The following is a 21360-nucleotide window of genomic DNA, read 5'->3' as shown; positions in this document are numbered from 1 at the left end:
TCTTGGTTAATCTTGCTAATGGTCTATCAATTTTATCTTTTTAAAGAACCAGCTTTTGTTTCATTTATCTTTTGTATTTTTTTGTTTCAATTTCATTTAGTTCTGTTCTGATCTTGGTTATTTCCTTTCCTCTGCTGGGTTTGGGTTTGGTTTGTTCTTATTTCTCTAGTTCCTTGAGGTGTGACTTAGACTGTCTGTCTGTAATCTTTCAGACTTTTTGATGCAGGCATTTAGGGCTATGAACTTTTCTCTCAGCACCACCTTGGCTGTATCCCAGAGGTTTTGATAGGTTGTGTCATTATTGTCATTCAGTTCAAAGAATTTTTAAATTTCCATCTTGATTTTGTTTTTGACCCAATGCTCATTCCAGAGCAGCTTATTTAATTTCCATAATTTGCATGGTTTAAAAGGTTTCTTTTGGAGTTGATTTCCCATTTTATTCCACTGAGGTATGAGAGAGTGCATGATATAATTTCAATTTTCATATATTTATTGAGGCTTGTTTTATGGCCTGTCATATGGTCTATCTTGGAGAAAGTTCCATGTGCTATTGAGTAGAACGTGTATTCTGTGGTTGTTGGATGAAATGTTCTGTATATATCTGTTAAGTCCATTTGTTCCAAATTATAGTTTAAGTTCATTGTTTCTTTGTTAACTTCCTGTCTTGATGACCTGACTGGTGCTGTCAGTGAAGTATTGAACTCCCCCACTATTATTGTGTTGCTGTGTATCTCACTTCTTAGGTCTATCAGTAGTTGTTTTATAAATTTGGGAGCTCCAGTGTTAGGTGCATATATGTTTAGGATTGTGATATTTTCCTGTTGAACAATATTTTTTACCATTACATACTGTCCTGCTTTGTCTCTTTTAACCACTGTTGCTTTAAAGTTTGTTTTGTCTGATACAAGAATAGCTACCCCTGCTCACTTTTAGTGTCCATTTGTATGAAATGACTTTTTCCACCCCTTTAAGTTTATGTGAGTGCTTATGTGTTAGGTGAGTCTCCTAAAGGCAGCAGATAGGTGGTTGGTGAGTTCTTATCCATTCTCAAGTTCTCTATCTTTTAAGTGGAGCATTTAGGCCTTTTACATTCAATGTTAGTATTGAAATGTGAGGTACTGTTGCTTTCATCACGCTCTGTTGCCTGTGTACTTTGTTTTTGTTTTTATTTTTGCTTTTTAACTTGTATTTTTGTTTTATAGGTCCTGTGGGATTTATGCTTTAAAGAGGTTCTGTTTTGATGTGTTTCCAGGCTTTGTTTCAAGATTTAGAGCTCCTTTTAGCAGTTCTTGAAGTGGTGGTTTGGTAATGGAGAATTCTCTCAGCATTTGTTTATCTGAAAAAGACTGTATCTTTCCTTCATATATGGTGCTTAGTTTCGCTGAATACAAAATTCTTGGCTGATAATTGTTTTGTTTCAGGAAGCTTAAAATAGGGCTCCATTCCCTTCTAGCTTGTAGGGTTTCTACTGTGAAATCTGCTGTTAATCTGATAGGCTTTTTTTTATATATATAGGTTACCCGGTGCTTCTGTCTCACTGCTCTTAATATTCTTTCCTTCATCTTAATTTTAGATAACCTGATGACAATGTGCCTAGGCAAAGATCTTTTTGTAGTGAATTTCCCAGGTGTTCTTTGTGCTTCTTGTATTTGGCTATCTAGGTCTCTCACAAGACTGGGGAAGTTTTCCTCAATTATTCCCCCAAATATGTTTTCCAGACTTTTAGAATTATCTTCTTCCTCAGAAACAGCAATTATTCTTAGGTTTGGTCATTTAATATAATCCCAGACTCCTTGGAGGCTTTGTTTATATTTTCTTATTCTTTCTTCTTTGTCTTTTTTGGATTGAGTTAATTTGAAAACCTTGTCTTTGAGCTCTGAATTTCTTTCTTCCACTTGTTCAGTTCTATTGCTGTGACTTTCCAAAGCATTTCACATTTCTAAAAGTGTGTCCAAAGTTTCCTGAATTTTGTATTATTTTCTTTAAGCTATCTATATCCATAAATATGTCTCTCTTTACCTTTTGTATTATTTTTTGGATTTCCTTGGCATTGGGCTTCACCTTGCTCTCGTCCCTTCTTGATTAGCTTTATAACTAACCTCCTGAATTCTCTTTCAGGCAAATCAGGGATTTCTTCTTGGTTTGGATCCATTGCTGGTGAGCTAGTGTGATTTTTGTGGGGGTGCTGATGAATCCTGTTTTGTCATATTACCAGGGTTGGTTTTCTGGTTCCTTCTCATTTGGGTAGGTTCTATCAGAGGGAAGGTCTAGGGCCAAAGGTTGTTGTTCAGATTCATTTGCCCCCGGGGTGTTCCCCTGATTTAGTGCTTTCCTCCTTTTCCTATGGATGTTGCTTCCTGTGAGCCAAACTACAGTGATTGTTGTCTCTCTTCTGGGTCTAGCCACCTAGCAAGTCTACCTGCCTCTGGGCTGATACTGGGGGTTATCTGCACAGAGTTCTGTGATGTGAACCATCTGTGGGTCTCTCAGCTGTAAATACCAGTGCCTGTTCAGGTGGAAGTGGCGAAGAATGCAATGGACTCTGTAGGATGCTCTTTTTTTGAGCTGGTTGGCCTCCTACCAGGAGGTGGCGCTTTCCAGAAATCATCAGCTGTAGTAGTATGGAGAGGGACTGCTGTTGGGTGGGCCTTAGAACTCCCAAGATTATATGCCCTTTGTCTTCCACTACCAGGGTGGGTAGGGAAGGACCACCAGGTGGGGTCAGGGCTAGACATGTCTGAGCTCAGACTCTTTTAGGGCAGGTCTTGCTATGGCTGCTGTGGGGGATAGGAGTGAGATTCCCAGGAGTAACTTCTACTTGTTACTGAACATATATGTCTGTATCTGATGACTCTGATATCTGAAAATTCTATGTATCTGCTTTTTCTTTGTCAGCTGTTTTCTTTTTTTTTTTTTTTTAACATTGCCTTGTCTTAGCATGTGCTTGGTCAATGTTAATTAAGAATTGTACAATGTAAATGAAAACTTGTAGAAATCAGTTGAGGCTTAGAATGATGCTACTTTCCGTCTGAGAGGTTTTACATTTTCTTCTGACCAATGTCTAGCAATCCAGAATAATCTCAATTGAATTTCAAGGCTTGAGATGATTCAGAGGTCTCAGGCTGGTATATTTCTCAACAGTATATCTGTTCACTTATTCAGAGTCCCACCTTGAATCATGAGGGATTTACCAGAGCTTTCCTTTTTGACAGGCATTAGATTTTTAAGTTTTATCCCCTTAGTCCTACAAATCTGTCAAACATTCTTTTCAGCTTCTCAGCCTCTCAGATGCTTCTTTCAGAATTAACACACTTACCCCTAGAGAACCCCAAATCCTGGGCTTATCTCTGAGTTTTCATCTTCTGTATCTTGACCTCATTGTTTTATTTTCCACTGCCTTGCTAGGTCTCTGATGCCTTTAGGCTAGGGTTTCTAGATCTAGGGGGAGAAACTTTCAGGACACCTAATTAAATTTGAATTTATAATAAAAAATGAATAACATTTTTAGTATATGTGTATTCCATGCAATGATTGAAACCTGCTTATACTAAACATTTATTCCTTGTTTATCTGAAACTCAATTTTAACTGGGTGTCCTGTATTTAACCTGGTAACCCTACTTTTGGCAGAATTATTTCCACGTTTTAATAACTTTTCGGGATGTTCTCTGAATTACCTAGTACATTTTAATTATTATTGAAAGTGGAAGTTTACTTCTGCTAGCTGGTCAGCAAACATGAGTTATTAAAAACTTTTGAAAGACAAATCACCAAGAAAGGAGTTATTGTTTGCTTAAATCCTAGGTCTGTCATGAACTATATGTGTGACCTAAATGTAAGTGGCCTTAAATTTTGACCTCTTTTTCCTTAGATGTAAAATAAGAATGATAGGTGAGGTCTGATTTACTGAGGTTTGATTATATGCCAAGCATTGTGCTAAACACATTTTTTTTAAGGCTAACAATAATTGGCTATACTTCATAGGATTCTTGTGAGGATCAAATTAGAAAATATTATTAATGGCCTGGTACATAGTAAGTGCTAATTAACTGTTAAGACCAATTTAAGTCATTGCTTTTAAACTTAATTGAACATTTTGCTTACTGAGGTCTGCTGTCATCATAGCATACTGATGCCTCAAGTGCTACAGCTGGCCTACTAATCCCTTAATAGTGTAGGAAGGTGGGGAGGGGGAAGCAATTTTCTCATTTCTTTAAGTGATACTAAACTGAAGTGAAACAATCTGTACTCTCTGAATACATGCCCTTAAATAAAGATTATAGTTGCAATATATGTATAAATATACATATTTATAGTGGTAGAAACTTCAGTTTTGCTCTACTTCATGAGTGATATGGTCACCCCTGCCCAGACTTGAAAATACATGTATTATTGGTGCATGTGTTTTAATATTTATGGGTGGCTTTCATTCATAGCCCATCCCTAAATAAGAAGAAACTTTAAAGATTTAATATCTCTTTTGAGTTAGAATGGGAAATAATTTTAAATTACAGGGGTATTTAGGTTAAATAAGAGGAAGATCAATTCATCATCAAGCTGCTAAATACTGGAGCATAGTATTAAAATACCTGTTTAAGAAAAAGGGAAAACAACCTTTGTCAACAATTTCTCAGAAGAGTAGTATGATGTCCATTTCCAAAATAGTGGTATAGAAGCAAGCTGGCTTCACTTCCTCCCACAGAAAATTTAAAACATGTGTACAGCACCAAGATGATTACCAGCAATATCCCAGAACTCAAATATAAGGATAAGACAGCTCCCAGGGCCACAAAACAGTGAAAAAAACTCTGAGCAGATGGTAAAAGAATCAGACTTTCATATCCACAATGTTTCTTCCCTCAATCTACCAGGCACCAAGTGCATGGAAAATTTCCCCCCAAATCATGATTTCTACACTGGAAAAAGTGAAATGGAGGTAGACAACCAGCTTCCCCATATTTTGGGTTCCCTGGCAGGAGACTTGTGTCTGCCTCAACCCACAAGAAGCACTGGGGGTGCCTGAAGGGAGAACTGTCCCTGAGAGCAACCATAGACAAAGCAAGGAGGAAAGACCACCACCCCTGGAAACTCTGCGATACAGCTCAGCCAAAGGAGACACCAAGTCAGGGTGAGTGTTCAGCAGCACCATGCCGTGGAAAGCCTGTTCCACAGATCTCCTTGGCGTGAGCCCTTATTCAGCCTTTCCATAGTCCTGGAATAACCGCTTTGGGACCTCCTCCATTCAGGAGGATTGTTTGCTAGAACTGAGGCAAACCTGGGCTTAACGGGCCATCTAGTGTCAAAAAGGAGGCAACTATAAATAGTAGGGGGGGAAAAAAGAAAGATATCAATAGGTAAATTACAAAGAATCTCTTCACAAACATATCCAATAAAAGCAAAAAAAAAAAAAAAAAAAGTCACACAGAGAAGACCGCAATAAATAACTAATCCTTCAATGCAAATACATACCTGTATATCAATAAGAAAGACTGCAAACAGAAAACCATGACCTCCTCAGTGGGCAAAGCAAAGAACTAATGATTGACCCTAATAAGACAGCAATATGTGCACTCCCTGACTAAGAACTGAAGATAATAGTTTTAAAGAAACTAAGTTATCTCCAATGATCTTCAGGATAACACAGAAAAAGCAATTCAGAAATTTATCAAGGAAATTTAACAATGAAATTGAAATAATTTAAAAAATAAAACAAATCTTAGAACTGAGAAATACATTTGCGGAAATGAAAAATGTGTTACAGGTTCTCAACAGCAGACTGAATCAAGCAGAGGAAAGAATCTGTGAGCTCAAAGACAGGCTATTTGAAAATACACAGAGGATAAAACAGAAAAAAGAACAAAAAGGAACAAAGATCACCTACAAGACATAGAAAATTACCTCAGAAGACCAAATCTAAGAATTATTGGTGTTCAAAAGGAATTGAGCAATAGCAAGGAGTAGAAAACTTATTCAAAGAAATAACAGAAAACTTTCCAAAACTTGAGAAAGAGGTATACATCCATCCAGATACAGAAAGATCAGAGAACATCAAACAATTCAACCCAAATAAGGCTATCCCAAAACATGTAATAATCAAACTCTCAAAGGTCAAAGACAAAGATAGCATTCTAAAAGCAGCAAGAGAATAGAAGCAAAGAACATATCAAGGAGCTCCAATTCATCAGGCAACAGCCTTCTTAATGGAAACCATGCAGACCGAGAAGGAGTGGCATACATTTTCAAAGTGCTAAAAGGACAAAAACAGAAAACAAAAAAAAAAAAACTGTCTCCCAGGAATTCTGTATCCAGCAAAGTTATCCTTCGGGTATGAAGAAGAGATAAAGCCTTTACTAGAGAAACAAAGACTAAAAGAATTCACTACCACCAGATCCATCATACAAGAAATGCTAAAGAGAGTTATTCCATCTGAAAAGCAAAAACAAAAACTAATATGCAAAAAGGAAACATTTGAAGATATAAAACCCACTGGTAAGATTAAGTACATAGACAAACCCAGAATACTCTAGTACTGTAATTGTGGTGTGCAATCTACTCATAACTCTAGTAGGAAGCCCAAAAGACAAATTGATCAAAACCAATAATACCTATAGCAACCCATTAAGAGATAAATAATATAAAAATATGTAAATTGAGACAACATAAAATCCAAATGTTGGGAGGATGGAGTTAAATTGTAGAGGTATTTTTTTTTATTATTTGTTCTTTGTTTCTATTCTTTGTGTTCTAAGTTGTCGTCTCCTTAAAATAACTTGTTACATCTATAAGATTTTTTTGTAAGCCTCATGGCAACCAAAATGCAAAAACCTATAATAGATTCACTAAAAATAAAAAGCAAAAAATTAAAACATACTACCAGAGAAAATTACTTAACCACAAAGGAAGACAGGGAGAAAGGAAGAGAGCAGTTAAAACCCAACCAGAAAACAAGCAAAAAAATGGCAGTAGTCAGTCCTTACTTAGCAATAACAACAAAGGTAAATATATTCAATTCTGTAATTAAAGGGAAACAGTGGCTGAATTAATAAAGAACCAAGACCCAACTATAGGCTGCCTATAAGAAACCCACTTCAGCTATAAAGACACATATAGACTGAAAGTGTGGAGGTGGAAAAAGATATGTCATGCAACCAGAAATCATAAAGGGCAGGAGTAGCTATGCTTACATCAGATAAAATGGACTACAAATCAAAGACTGTAAGAAGAGATAAGGTCACTATATAATGATAAAGGGGTCAGTTTAGCAAGAGGCTGTGAAAATTATAAATATCTATGCACCCAACACCAGAACTCCCAAATACATAAAGCAAACATTAATAGATTTAAAATGAGAGATAGACTGCAATATGATCATAATAGGAGACTTCAGTATCCAACTCTCCATAATGGACATATCATTCCAACAAGGAAATGATGTAAATAGACTGCACACTGACCACATGGCCTAACTGACATCTATAGAGCACTTTATTCAACTGCGGCAGAATACGCATTCTTTTTATCAGCACATGGAACATTCTTCAGAATAGACCATATGTTAAGCCACAAAACAAGCGTCAACAAATTCAAAAAAGTAGAAATCATATCAAGTATCTTTTCTGACCACAATAGAATAAAACAAAATCAATAACAAGAGGAACCTCAGAAACTACACAAACACATGGAAATTAAATCACATGCTGCGAGCAATAATGGGTCAGTGCAGAAATCAAGAAAGAAGTTTTAAAATTTCTTGAAACAAATCAAATGGAAATTCAGCATACCAAAATGTAGGGGGTACAGTAAAAGCATTACTAAGAGGGAAGTTTATAGCAATAAACACCTATATCAAAAAAGTAGAAAGACTTCAAGTAAACAACCTAATGAAGTACCTCAAGGAACTAGAAAAGCAAGAACAACCCAAACCCAAAATAAACAGAAAAAAGGAATAACAAAGAGCAGAGCAGAAGCCAATTAAACTGATACCTTAAAAATACCAAAAGATCAGCAAAATGAAGAGTCAGCTTTTTTGAAAGTATAAACAAAGCTAGAATAGCTAAGAAAAAAAGAAAGGATATGCAAATAAATAATGTAAGAAACAAAAAACAAGACATAACAGCTGAGACCTCAGAAATACAAAAAGTTATTAGCAACTATTACGGACAACCATACAGCAACAAATTGGAAAACCTAGAAAAAAAATGGACAAATTCCCAAATACATTCTACTAAGAGTGAACTATGAAGAAATAGAAAACTGCAACAAAGCAATAACGAATAATAAGACCAAAGCCATAATAAAAAGTGTCCCGTCAGAGAAGACTTCAGGACCTGATGACCTCACTGCTGCATTCTACCACATATTTAAAGAAGAATGAACACCAATTATGCTTAAGCTTTTCAAAAAAATCAAAGAGGAGGGAATATTTCCAAATTCATTCTACAGGGCCAGCATTACCCTAATACCAAAGCCAGACAAGGGCACAACAACAAAAGAAGAAAACTACAGGCCAGTATCACTGATGAACATAGACACAAAAGTCTTCAACAAAACACTAGCAAACTTAATTCAACAACACATTAAAAAGGGCATTTACCATGATCAAGTGGGATTCACCACAGGGATACAAGGATGATTCATCATATACAAATCAATCAATGTGATACATCCCATTAACAGAATAAAGAACAAAAACCATATGATCATTTCAATAAATGCGGAAAAAGCATTTGACAAAATTCACATCCTTTTATGATAAAACTCCTCAGCAAACTGGATATAGAAGGAACGTACCTCAAAATAATAAAGACCATGTATGACAAACCCACAACTAACATAGCACTGAATGGGGGGAAGAAATGAAAGCCTTTGTTCGAAGATCTGGAAGAAGACAAGGATACACACTTTCACCGTACTAGAAGTTCTGGCCAAAGGAATTAGGCAAGAGAAAGAAATAAAGGGCACCCACACTGGAAAGGAAGAAGGTAAGGTAGACTTGTTCAAAGATGACATGATCTTATATTTAAAAAATAAATAAAGATTCCACCAAAAAATTGTTAGAACTGATAAATTTAGCAAAGGTGCAGGATACAAAAATCAACATATGAAAGTCATGCATATATGCCAAAAGCAAACAATCTGAAAAAGAAATTAAGAAAGCAATCCCATTTACAATAGCTACAAAGAATGTGAGATACTTAGACCTCAATTTAACCAGCAAAGGAAACAAGGAAAACTGGAAAATACTGATGAAAGACCCTGAAGGAAACATTTAAAAATAGAAAGATTTTCTGTGCTTATTTGTTGGAAGAACTATTATGACTAAAATGACAGTTCTACCAAAAGCAATTTACAGATTCAATGCAATCCCTACCAAAATATCAATGACATTCTTCACAGAAATAGAAAACCTAATCCTAAAATATATATGGAACCACAAAAGACACAAATGATCCTGAATAGCCAAAGCAATCCTGAACAAAGAAGAGCAAAGCTGGAGGTATCATATTACCTGACTTCAAAATATGCTACAGAGGTGAAGTAACCAAATCAGCATGGTAATGGCAAAAAAACCAGACACATAGACCAATGGAACATATAATAATAGAGGACCCAGATATAAATCCAGGTATTTATAGCCAACCCATTTTCAACAAAGGTGCCAAGAACACGCAATGGGGAAAGAACCGTCTCTTCAATAAATGATGCCGAGAAAACTGAAAATCCATATGCAGAGGAATGAAACTAGACCCCTTTTGCTCATCATACACAGAAATGAAATCAAAATGGATTAAAGGCTTAAATTTAAGACCTAAAACTGAAACTACTAAAAGAAAACATTGGGGAAACGCTCCAGAACATTGGTCTGGGCAAAGAGTTCTTTGTGGAAGACCTGATTTCTTTGTGTGGCAACTGAAGCAACAGTTGACAGATAGGATTATATCAAGCTGAAAGGCTTCTGCACTGCAAAGGAAACAGTCAACAAAGTGAAGAGACAAGCCAAAGAATGGGAGAAAGGATTTGCAGACTATCCGTCTGATAAGGAATTAATAACCAAAATATGCAAGAAGCTTAAACAACTCAAGAGCAAAACAAATCTGATTTTTAAGTGGGCAAAAGATGTGAGTAGACATTTCTTAAAAAAGAAAGACAAATGGCCAACACGTGTATGAAAAAAATGCTCAACATCAGTAATCATCAGGGAAATGCAAATCAAAAGTACAGTGAGTTATCATCTCACCCCAATTAAAACAAGAGAGGGAGTAACAAATGCTGGCAAGAACATAGAGAAAGGGGAGCCCTCATACACTGCTGATGGGAATGTAAACTAGTACAGCCACTATGAAAAACTAACAGATTTGTCAAAAAACTAAAAACAGAACTACCATATGACTCAGCAATTCTATTACAGGATATATAGCCAAAAGAAGGAAATTAATATATCGAAGAGATGTCTGCACTCACATGTTTATTGCAGTACTATTCACAACAGCCAAAACAGGGAATCAATCTAAGTGCCTATTAATAGATGAATGGATAAAGAAAATGTGGTATGTAATATTATTCAGCCATAAAAAGGAATGAAATTCTGTCATTTGCAGTAATATAGATGGAGCTGGAGGTCATTATGTTAAGTGAAATAAGCCAAGCACAGAAAGATAAATATTACATGTTCTCACTCATATGAGAGAGCTTAAAAAGCAGATCTCGGGCCGGGCGCGGTGGCTCACGCCTGTAATCCCAGCACTTTGGGAGGCCGAGGCGGGCGGATCACGAGATCAAGAGATCGAGACCATCCTGGTCAACATGGTGAAACCCCGTCTCTACTAAAAATATAAAAAATTAGCTGGGCACGGTGGTGCGTGCCTGTAATCCCAGCTACTCAGGAGGCTGAGGCAGGAGAATTGCCTGAACCCAGGAGGCGGAGGTTGCGGTGAGCCGAGATCACGCCATTGCACTCCAGCCTGGGTAACAAGAGCGAAACTCCGTCTCAAAAAAAAAAAGAAGCAGATCTCATGGAAATACAGAGTAGATTGATGGTTACAAGAGACCAAGAAAGGTAGAAGGAAGAAATGGATGAATAGAGATTGAATAATGGATACAAATATACAGTTTGATAGAAGAAATAAAACCTAGTGTTTGATAGATTCATCGAGTTAGTATAATTTGTAACAATCTATCATATGTTTCAAAATGGCTAGAAGAGAATAATTCAAATGTCTCAAGCACAAAAAAAAGACAAATAGTTAAGATGATGTATGTTGAAATTATATTGATTTCATCTTTACAAATTATATGAATGTATTCAATCATCACATGTATCCTAAAAATATGTACATCTATTATGTATCAATAACAAATTAAAAATGGAAGAAACAAAGAAGAGTACAGAGTTTGAAAGTTTCCATGAATTCTCGGCTCAAAATATGCACTGGTCTGCTCATCTAGCAATAGGGTTCAATGCAAGATTATATGTAGTTTCCCTGAGCTTTTTGCTCAAAGGCATTGAAATACTTTTTTCTTTAAATGAAAATCTAGTAGTGACGATTTGGGATTCCTGGCACCTAAAAGTCCCTTCCAACCAACTAAGCTGAAGGTTAGGCCATTTGGCCCCTCTATGCTGATCCCACCGGCACCTACAGGCAGAGTAACTCACGCACTAGGCAACATTAACTCATTGTGATTAACTAGATAGATGGACTCACTGCTTTATTCAGGGTCCTTCCCTGATCCCTGACTTACAGGAAACTTGCCTTTCAAGCCAACATAGTATTGGATCTGGGTATATAGACCTAACATGGGGACAACTTTGAGGTGTCTTGGAGAATAAATACAGAACTGGGTTATAAGACTGTCCACCAAGAGCTTAAAAAGACAATCAACAGACGTGTGAAAGAACTGTAGAGAAAGTGACTCAGGTAGGAAATTGAAAGTACAGGCATATCTGAGTGAGAATACGCCCACTAACAGAGGGACTGGTAAGCACCCAGGCAGCGGAAAATCTGAACAACTGCAATTCAGTGGCTTCAAAAAAAGATTTAAATAGCTAATTAAAATTTGATGAAAAAGTTTAATTCTACTAATAAATGAAATAAAAATAATAATGGGATTCTATTTTGAGCCTATTTTTAAGTGATGCTGCTCAATGCTAAGAAGGGTTCTATGAGATGGTCAGAGTCACATTTCCTGGTAGAAGTGTAAAGTGTTATTTGGAAAGTAATTCGGCCACAAGAAGGGAGGATCCCTAAAATATTCATATCTTTTTGTTTGTTTGTTTTTGAGACTGAGTCTTGCTCTGCTGCCCAGGCTGGAGTGCAATGGCGTGATATCAACTCACTGTAACCTCCACCTCCCAGGTTCCAGTGATTTTCCTGCTTCAACCTCCTGAGCAGCTGGGATTACAGGAGTGCACCACCATGCCCAGCTAATTTTTGTATTTTTAGTAGAGATGAGGTTTCAACATGTTGGCCAGGCTGGTCTTGAACTCCTGACCTCGGCCTCCCAAAGTGTTGGGATTACAAGCGTGAGCCACCGCACCCCTATCTTTTAACCTAAGGAAGACTACTGCAATGTTCATATCTTCTGGGTTGAGGAAGTCTTTCCATATCAGTTAGGTTTAGGTTTAGCTAAATATAACAGAGATCCTAAAATAACAATGGTAAACAGCATAGGTGTTATCTGCCAGGGAGGCCGTAAGATGTAGTACTTTATCCAGACATTATCACTCAAATGAAATTGAGATTCTGTTATTAAGGAGGAAAGATAGAATGGATGTCAGGTAGGTATCTAGCGATTTTTGCTCCATTGTCCTAGGGAGAAAATTTGAACTTAAAAAATAACTTGTAAAAAGTCGCTGATTTTCAGAGAAAAGTCTGAATTTCCAAATATAGGAAATATTTGCAATGTGTAAATCTGTTCAGTTGTCCTATATAATAAGTAATGTTATTTGCGAAGTTTTAAATAATAGTTGGCCATGCTGAATTCATAATGTCAATTTAAAAAAAAAAATACATTATTCTATAGTTTATACTCTCAAGTATGCAGAAAACCTCAGAAGATTGTTATTTTATTTATACGTATCTTCATTTTTCATATTTTCCACTCTAAGCAAATTTTCAGTGCATGCTAAGAAAGTTGTAGACATTATTTTAATATGATAATTGAAGGCAAATTTTCATATTTGAGAGAAAAAATCTCAAATTGGAGATTTCTCATATTGCTTCAAACAAAATATAAGGGACCAAGACATAGCCTGGTAAATTTTTTAAATTTTAAGGAAACAAATCCTATAAACAGTGAATTGGGTAAGGCAAGTCACCTTCAAATGAACTAAACTCATGTTGGCTACAGATCTTGCCCTCTGCAGAACTAAATACCGGAAGGAAATTGATTCATGTTATCGTCAGTTAGTCATCACATCATCATAATCACTAAGATTTACTGAGCACTTAATTGAACATAAGAACTTTTATTTGCTTAACCAACATCTTATGAAGTCCTATTTTAACATGGGGTACAGGGACTTATTCATTGTCTCACAGATTGTAAGTAAAGTAGCTGAAATTCACACCCAGTCCGATCCCCCTAAACCCTTTATATTCTGCTTAACATCTATAGAACTTTTTTTTTTTAATGGAGTCTCTCCCTATTACCTAGTCTGGAGTACATTGGTATGATTATAGCTCTCTGTAGCCTTAAACTCCTGGGCTCAAGTGATCCTCCTACCTCAGCCACCCAAGTACCTGGGAACTACAGATGTATGCCACCACTACCAGCTACATCTATAGAACTTTGAAGGAAAACAAATTGTGATGCAAAGGGATTATCATTGCTGAGTACAGGAGTTTAGAAGATATGCCTCCTTCCCATGTACTTCAGTAACTTTTCAAAGACTTCCTGCAAATTACCAAGATGTTAATCACAATGAATTAAATAATAGTACATTACAGAAGAAACAGACAGGGGTAGGCATCTACCCACATCACATCTTAGAACTAAGGGTTTAAAAGCAATGACCTCTAATGGGGTAGGATGGATGCCAAGAAGTCTAAATAATGGCTTTAACTTGGATACAAAAATCTTAAGGCCAAAACAATCTTTCACGTCACAGTTTTAGGAAGAAGGCAGACCTGTCCTTGAGGCCACACGAGGAGCGTCATTGTCGAGTGTGGCCTGGCTTGCTCATAGGGGAATTAGGTTGCAGTTCCTAGAGATGTCCTCTGTAGCCATAGCTGTCTCTCCCTGGGTTATGCCCTGCTTCTCAGTCTCGTTTTGTGTTTGTCTTTCAGCTGAAACTAAGATCTGCTTCAAATACTACCATGGAGTGAGTGGGGCCCTGCGAGCAACCACCCCCAGTGTCACAGTCAAAAACTCGGCAGCTCCTGTAAGTTTCATTTCCCCCCTCTTTGGTTAGACCTAACTCTGGTCTTTCTTCACTTTCTTATTTTGTTCTGTGTGTGTGTGTGTGTGTGTGTGTGTGTGTATACACATATATGGAGATATACTGATAGACTGATTATGAATAAATGGAGAGGCACCTTAAAATAGTCAAGAGTAATGAGATCCAAAGTCAACCTTATTAAAGCTCATGCTTCACTTGTTTGTTAGGGAAAAGCCGAGCTTCAGCATTTTCCTTAGATGGCCAAATGTTTCTAATAGAGACATATGCAGTAACAACGAAGAAGCCTTTCTTTGGATCACATTTTTTAATTGTTTGGTTTTAAATATTTATATTTTCTTAGGTTTTTATTTCTTTTAGGCTCATAAATAAATTAATGGAGTAGGATTTACTGCCTCAGGTTAATTTTAGTCATAGACCTATAACATGATAGGCCTGGAAAGACTAGAATCTCTCACCCTACTCTGTCTATAAATGAGGACAGTGACGAAAGAGCCTAAGTAATCTATCTCAGGTCACACAGCTCATTGCAGATCCAGGATTTCAGTCACATCTTTTGTTCCCTGCTGTGTGGTTTTGCTCAGGCCTATGGTAATAGATGCCATCTTTCCTAAGTTACAATCCAGTTTTCATCTTTAGAGTGCTTCTCACTTAGTTCTTAGTACATCTGATTAGGCTGAAATGCATTGAGAAATGGCATTCCTTTTCCTTTTCACATAAATTTAAAATGACCAACTGGGGAGGCTGGACAGAAACCAGTGGGGGACTTTGTCATGCTAGCGGAAATAAAAAAGACTCTTTTTTATTCTTTTTACATTAAAAAAAAAATGGGCCAGGTGTGGTGGCTCATGCCTGGTAATCCCAGCACTTTGGGAGGCCCAGGCAGGTGGATCACTTGAGGTCAGGAGTTCAAGACCAGCCTGACCAACATGGTGAAACCCTGTCTCTACTAAAAATACAAAATTAGCAGGGCATGGTAGCAAGCGCCTGTAATCCCAGCTACTCAAGAAGTTAAGGCAGTAGAATCGCTTGAACCCGGGAGGCAGAGGTTATGGTGAGCCAAGATAGCACCACTCCACTCCAGCCTAGGCAACAAGAGCAAAACTCTGTCTCAAAAAAAAAAAAAAAGAAAGAAAAATAGAGAAAGTATTTGATATGAAATATGAATGATTCAGAAAGGACTTTGACTCCAAAACATATTCCACTTTGCTACTTTGCAAATCAGTTCTGCAGTGTCCTAAAGATGAACTGATTGAGGCCTTGGTAGTAAGCACTAAGATAAGCATGCCTGAGGCCCAAAGCCTGGCTGCCTCCGTCCTCGGCATAACTGGACACAGGGCTGGGTTTACCATCAGGAAACTCATAGCGGGAGGCGCAGTGGGAAGAGTGGGAGAGCCACGTGTGCTTTTGACAGCTTTGCCGTTTTTTCCTCACTGTCCATGCAGATTGGAACATGATTCCTGTCTGGGACAGTAATTTAAGTGTGAGAATCTAGGGAGGTATGCTCAGAGTGCCAGAACCTCTCTTCTAGGCCTATTTGTTTGGACAGTCCTCAAAAGACGGCACCCCCTAAAGCCAGACAGCTCCTGATACCTGTTAGCCAATCATTGATGCTGGGAGGGACAACTGAATCATACTAGCTTAGGGACAGCTAAATCAAGACAGAAAAGAAAAAGCGAGCCAGAAGCTAGGGAGACAGCGCAGGAAGGCAATGAGCACACAACAGAGAAGGAAGGAGGTGGGATGTGGAATAAAGCCAATTAGGGAAGAGCCTTCCACTGCAGGTCTGGCCTCTGCCACCGCACGGCAGGACACTGAATGAGGCAGACACATGGACCCCTCAGCAGGGATGGGCCATGCCCACTGATGGGACCGGCCTCTTGGCTCAAGGCTCATCCACTGCAGGTCTGGCCTCTGCCGCTGCACGGCGGGTCACTGAATGAGGCAGACACATGGACCCCTCAGCAGGGATGAGCCGTGCCCACTGATGGGACCGGCCTCTTGGCTCAAGGCTCAGAGGGAAGAAGAGTTCCTCACCTTCTTCTGCTCTGGAATGATACCGTGGGTGTGTTGGCCAGCCCTGGAATTCTGACAAATTCTTACCTGAAGCACTTTTTTTATTTAAAGAAAGCTTCCTAGAGCATTTGGCTTCTCTGAACTCAACCTGCTGGAGGCTCCAAATGTTCACCTGCTGCTCAGACAAGTGCAAAGTGTGACATACATCATCACAGTGTTGTGCAATGTATGCTTAAAATTAAGCAAGAGGCCGACTGCCCAGAAAACAGCCTCTAAAGTATGAAGAACAGCCCCTTGGGGCAGGATAAATTGTCAACAAGCATATGCTCCCCAAGGGCTGCCATCACCAGAAACAAGGGCTTGTATCTCAGAAGAGGAAATGAGATGCTTCCATCACATTATTGACATAAGGTTCAGCAGGTGGCTGATTGCTCCCACCCTGACCTCATCTCCATGTGAGCTGCCACTGCAAACTCTGGCATCTTGAAATATTTTGACATATTGCTGTCTGGGACAGTAATATCTCCTTAATGATTTTCTCACACAAATCAGTAGATACTTGGGTTGACACTTGAATGTACATCCTGCAGACAACTTTTATTCCCCAACCATGTGAGAGCTCCATCGCAAGCCCCTATGCCTCCAGGGACAAAGAGAGAAATCCTGGGCTTCTGCTGTCATGGTGAAAATGAGTCCTTGGAGTCTCAGGGCAGAAAGCAGTACACACTGTTCCACAAGACTGTATTTTCACAGGTAATTAGGTTTCATAGGAGCCACACTAGGAGGAGCCCCCTGTAAGGTTTATTCTTGCCGAGTTTAAAATCCAGAAACTGAGGCCAGCACAAGAAGATCCAATGCGAAGGGTTTATTCAGGCTCCCGGCTGAGGTTCTGTGGTCCAACAGGAGGGGCCGGAGAAGTCGCACGGACTCCTCTCAGACGTGGGGTTTTATAGGGAGTGAAGACATTCGATTGGTTGTGGGAGAGCAGGATGTGGAAAAAGCAGGACTGCTATTGGGTAGGGTTACAAGCCTTTGTTTGCATACAAGACTTGACTGCTATTGGTTAAAGTTACAAGACTTCATTTGCATACAGGACTCGGCTGCTATTGGCTAGAGTTATAAGACCTCGTTTGCATACAGGACTTGGCTGCTATTGGCTACAGTTACAAGACCTCGTTTGCATCTTGGCGGGGTTTTTAAGGGAAAGCTAGGCTGTGCAAGGGAAGGACATGTCCAATCTTTCAAAAAAAAGGTGGGGGGGGGGTGTGCGTCCGTGCTCCCAGCGAGGCAACCGGCCTTACACCCCCATTGTTTAACAGCATAGCATGCTTCTCAAAGCTGCTTCTCACGCATTATTCTAGCTGATGCCCAGCACATCTGTGGAGCGAGGAAGGAACTATCATTCTGGTTAAGTGATCATTTGGCTATATGGTGATGGAGCAGATCCACATCTCACTTATACTTTTTGCAACCCAGCTCAGTTTGGGTATAATCTAGCAACCTTCCAGGTTACATAAGCCTTTGCTGTCTGGTCTGGGGACTTGAGCACACTGTTTCTAAGGGGAAATGCTGTGAAGTTTCCCTAAATCAACTTGTTAATAAACTTGGAGTGTCCACTTTTAGGTTGAGGATTGCTGCTGCTGCGTTCGTCTCTTATGAAGAGTTGCTGTCTGTTGCCATTATATCATGTCCCAAAAGTCGCTGAGTTGATTTGTGACAATACACTAAACCTGCCATTCTTTGAAAAGGAGGAACAAGCTGTCACATGCTCCTTTGGTGTAATTGGTGCTTTAGTTTTCTGAGCATTGTAGGGTCTCACCATGCCTCAGTTCTTTTTCTCATTGTCTTGTTCCCTCTCATCTTTGTCCCATGGGCAACTGTTGAGGTCCTTGTTTAAAAAGAGATTGTCTTTTCCTCTTGTCTTTCTGGGGCTCTCATTTATTGTGTATCAGAAACTGTGATGGGTGTGCTTATAGAGATAGATGAAATATAAGCCCTGTTGCTGAGAACTCACAGTTACTGCGTTATAAATTATAATACTATGTAAAGTCTCCAGTACCGGAGCATGAAGCCTGCTGTGCTGGTGTACAGAGAAAGCCGTGACTAGGCACCTGCAGCAGCTGTGCTGGCCGGGGAGGAGGGGACGTGGACTGAGGTGGGTGTCATGAGCAGGCTCTGGCCATGCCTCGAAGACAGGCAAGACCCGCAGAAGGGATGGCCTGTACAAAGGCATGGGGTGAGAAATGGCTCAGCTCTGGCAGGGAAGGAGACCTAGTTGTCTTAGGTTTAAAGAATATGGGATTCCTTGTCCCTATATCTCCTCCTGCACCCTGTTTTTCATACTTTTTGTGTCTTATTGGGAGCACCTATCATGTTTTATATCTTTCTTTTATTTTCTGTAGAAAAATCATTGTCAAAGGCAAGCTCTTCCTCTCCATAGTCTGGCCCTTGCTAACTGCCCCCGTGCATTGCAGTCTTCTTAAATAAGCCCCATGATATGTTTTTCTCTCTCTGATTATACATCAAGAAAACAGAAATCAGCCTATCCGTACAGTTTGCCAAAGATAGAGTGGGTAAATTGTCCTCTGCCCAACACACAGTCCACTGAAAATAACCTGGCTGCTCTGCCGAGTCTGACCCTGCAGTGGATTTTCACATCCTCCTCTTCCCACTCTCAGGCACCCAGCCGGCATCAAGTGTAGGGGCTGCTGGAGGGAGTGGGGCCCTCCCTTCACCTGCTGGTTCTTCTACAGTACTGGAGACTCCGATGTAGTCTGAAGCTGTTGGTGTGAGCCACGTAAATGAGAGTCTTTCAGGTCCCAAGCACACTGCTCCCACACCTGGTTTATGAGACCCTCCCTGGGGAGCGTTCACCTGGCAGTGCAGGGGGCCTCCTCCCTACCCACACTGAGGCCTGGGACTGCAGCCTCTGGATACAAAAAAATAGGTAGCTGGGGAATGACTCTGGCAGGGTCCAAGCAATTGGGAAAGGCCACCAGCGTGTGGGGCAGGCTGCGCACATGACATCTCCACCCCATGTGGGGCCATCTACTCTGGAGTACAGGCCCCTCCAGATTTAGAGGCTAGGCCATGTGTAGTCGAAGAATGTATTTCTTATGTTGTTTTTATCAGCATTAAAATGTGTGGAAATCCCATCAGGATTATGTTACACTGGATTATTTTTATTCTCACCTCAGATTGCTATTGTTTGTTTATTTATTTACTTCATATTCTGTATCTTCTGGCTCTTTCAATGAGAAGTTGGAAGTAAACATAGGAAGATCCTCTCCTTCTTCCTCCATGTTAATCTAGTGCCTCTGCAACCAAGTTTTTGATAATAACTGAACAGCATCACATTCAAAGTAAAGTTCTTTGCCAGAGAACAAAGAACAGCTGGGTGTGGTGGATCATGCCTGTAATCCTAACACTTTGGAAGGCCAAGGTGCGTGGATCGCATGAGGCCAGGAATTCAAGACCAGTCTGGTCAACATGGCAAAACCCCATCTCTATAGATAGCTAGCTAGATAGATAGATAAAATTAGCCAGGCATGGTAGTGCATGTCTGCAATCCTAGCTACTTGGGAGGATGAGGCCCAAGAATCACTTGAACCTCAGAGGCAGAAGTTGCAGTAAGCCAAGATCACACCACTACATTCCAGCCTGGGCGAGAGTGAGACTCCATCTCAAAAATAAATAAATAAATAAAATAAGAAGAAAGAACAAACTTAAACTATCTTTTCACTAGTTCATGTTTACAGATTCATTTACTTTATCAGACCCCCTGAGCAGAGGTAAAGTTGACACTATCCTCAAAAAAAAGAAAAAAAAAGGCAACTTAATAGGACATTTCCCCACCAATATAGGCTAAATTAGCACTCTAAAATAGGGTCAATATTTCCCTCCACACCAGTCTGAGTCTCCTGCAGTGGACAAATAATTGATGAACACCCCCACTTCCCCAAATTCTAGGTCATTACCTTTGACTATAGTAATATTTTTCTTGGGAATTTTAAAAGATATTTAAAAAAATATTTTAACTCATAATAAAGTAACTATGGACCAGCTGCTATAGGTTATAAAATGTCCTGGAAAATGCTTCAACCAAGTCAGTAGCAAAAGGAATTCACAGGTTGCTGACTGGTGGAAGCAGCTATCTAGAATTGTTAGACAAAAGCCAATTAATTTGGAAGACACCTCAGCTTTATAATAAATGGTCTTGAGCCCTTGTGCTTGGCAGAGATTAAATGGCTGGACTGGGTCCCAATAAGTGTCAATCACAATGTATCATCAATATTGGGGTGAAGGTCCCTGATGTTGCCAAAAGATCCCCTTCATCCACTGTGTTCAGTCTCAATTTTACCTTTGAAATGTGTCAGAAAGAGGTATCCAAAAACTAATGGAGGAGGAAAGAGTTTGTTCTCTTAATTGGGATGGACTGCACTGCCCCAGTGAGGTGGGCCAGCGACCCCTGAGATCCTGGGAGAGCAGGCAGCCTTACGCAGACCTCAGAACCACAAGACTGCCCAAGATGCTATTTTTCTCTTAATTGTAGTTTTCTATTCATTATGCTATGTAAAGAATTGTCTCTGCACAAAGAGACACTTGGGGAAATTTCAGAGTCAATTTCCTCAAATTGCAAGAAAATGGGGCTTTCTAAGGGTTTAGTTGGGATTCTGGCTTTCATGATTTCACCAGATTCATGGCGCTATTTCCATCTCTGATTTTGGAAACTTGGCCCCATGGTATTTTGGAAAAGTGATATGAAATTTAATTTTTTTTTTTTTTTTGAGACAGAGTTTCGCTCTTGTTACCCAGGCTGGAGTGCAATGGCGTGATCTCGGCTCACCGCAACCTCTGCCCACTGGGTTCCAGCAATTCTCCTGCCTCAGCCTCCCAAGTAGCTGGGACTACAGGCACGCGCCACCATGCCCAGCTAATTTTTGTATTTTT

General features: G+C 39.4%; 1 protein-coding gene across 8 annotated transcripts in view; it reads left to right on the top strand.

Moving 5' to 3' along the window:
• HECW1 (HECT, C2 and WW domain containing E3 ubiquitin protein ligase 1) overlaps window positions 1-21360 on the top strand; it is a 445591-nt gene that overhangs the window by 234986 nt on the left and 189245 nt on the right. For all 8 annotated transcript variants that reach the window (XM_064366737.1, XM_064366740.1, XM_064366742.1 and 5 more), the window contains one exon: window positions 14285-14379. In XM_064366737.1, the coding sequence (XP_064222807.1) occupies window positions 14285-14379 (95 nt within the window). The remainder of the gene's footprint in view (window positions 1-14284; window positions 14380-21360) is intronic.

The sequence above is a fragment of the Aotus nancymaae genome, unplaced genomic scaffold, assembly GCF_030222135.1.
Source record: "Aotus nancymaae isolate 86718 unplaced genomic scaffold, 86718_ANA_hifiasm-v0.15.2.pri h1tg000065l, whole genome shotgun sequence".
Lineage (NCBI taxonomy): Eukaryota > Metazoa > Chordata > Mammalia > Primates > Aotidae > Aotus > Aotus nancymaae.
The sequence above is the reverse complement of the archived record's forward strand: the minus strand, read 5'-3'. Positions and strand labels throughout refer to the sequence as shown.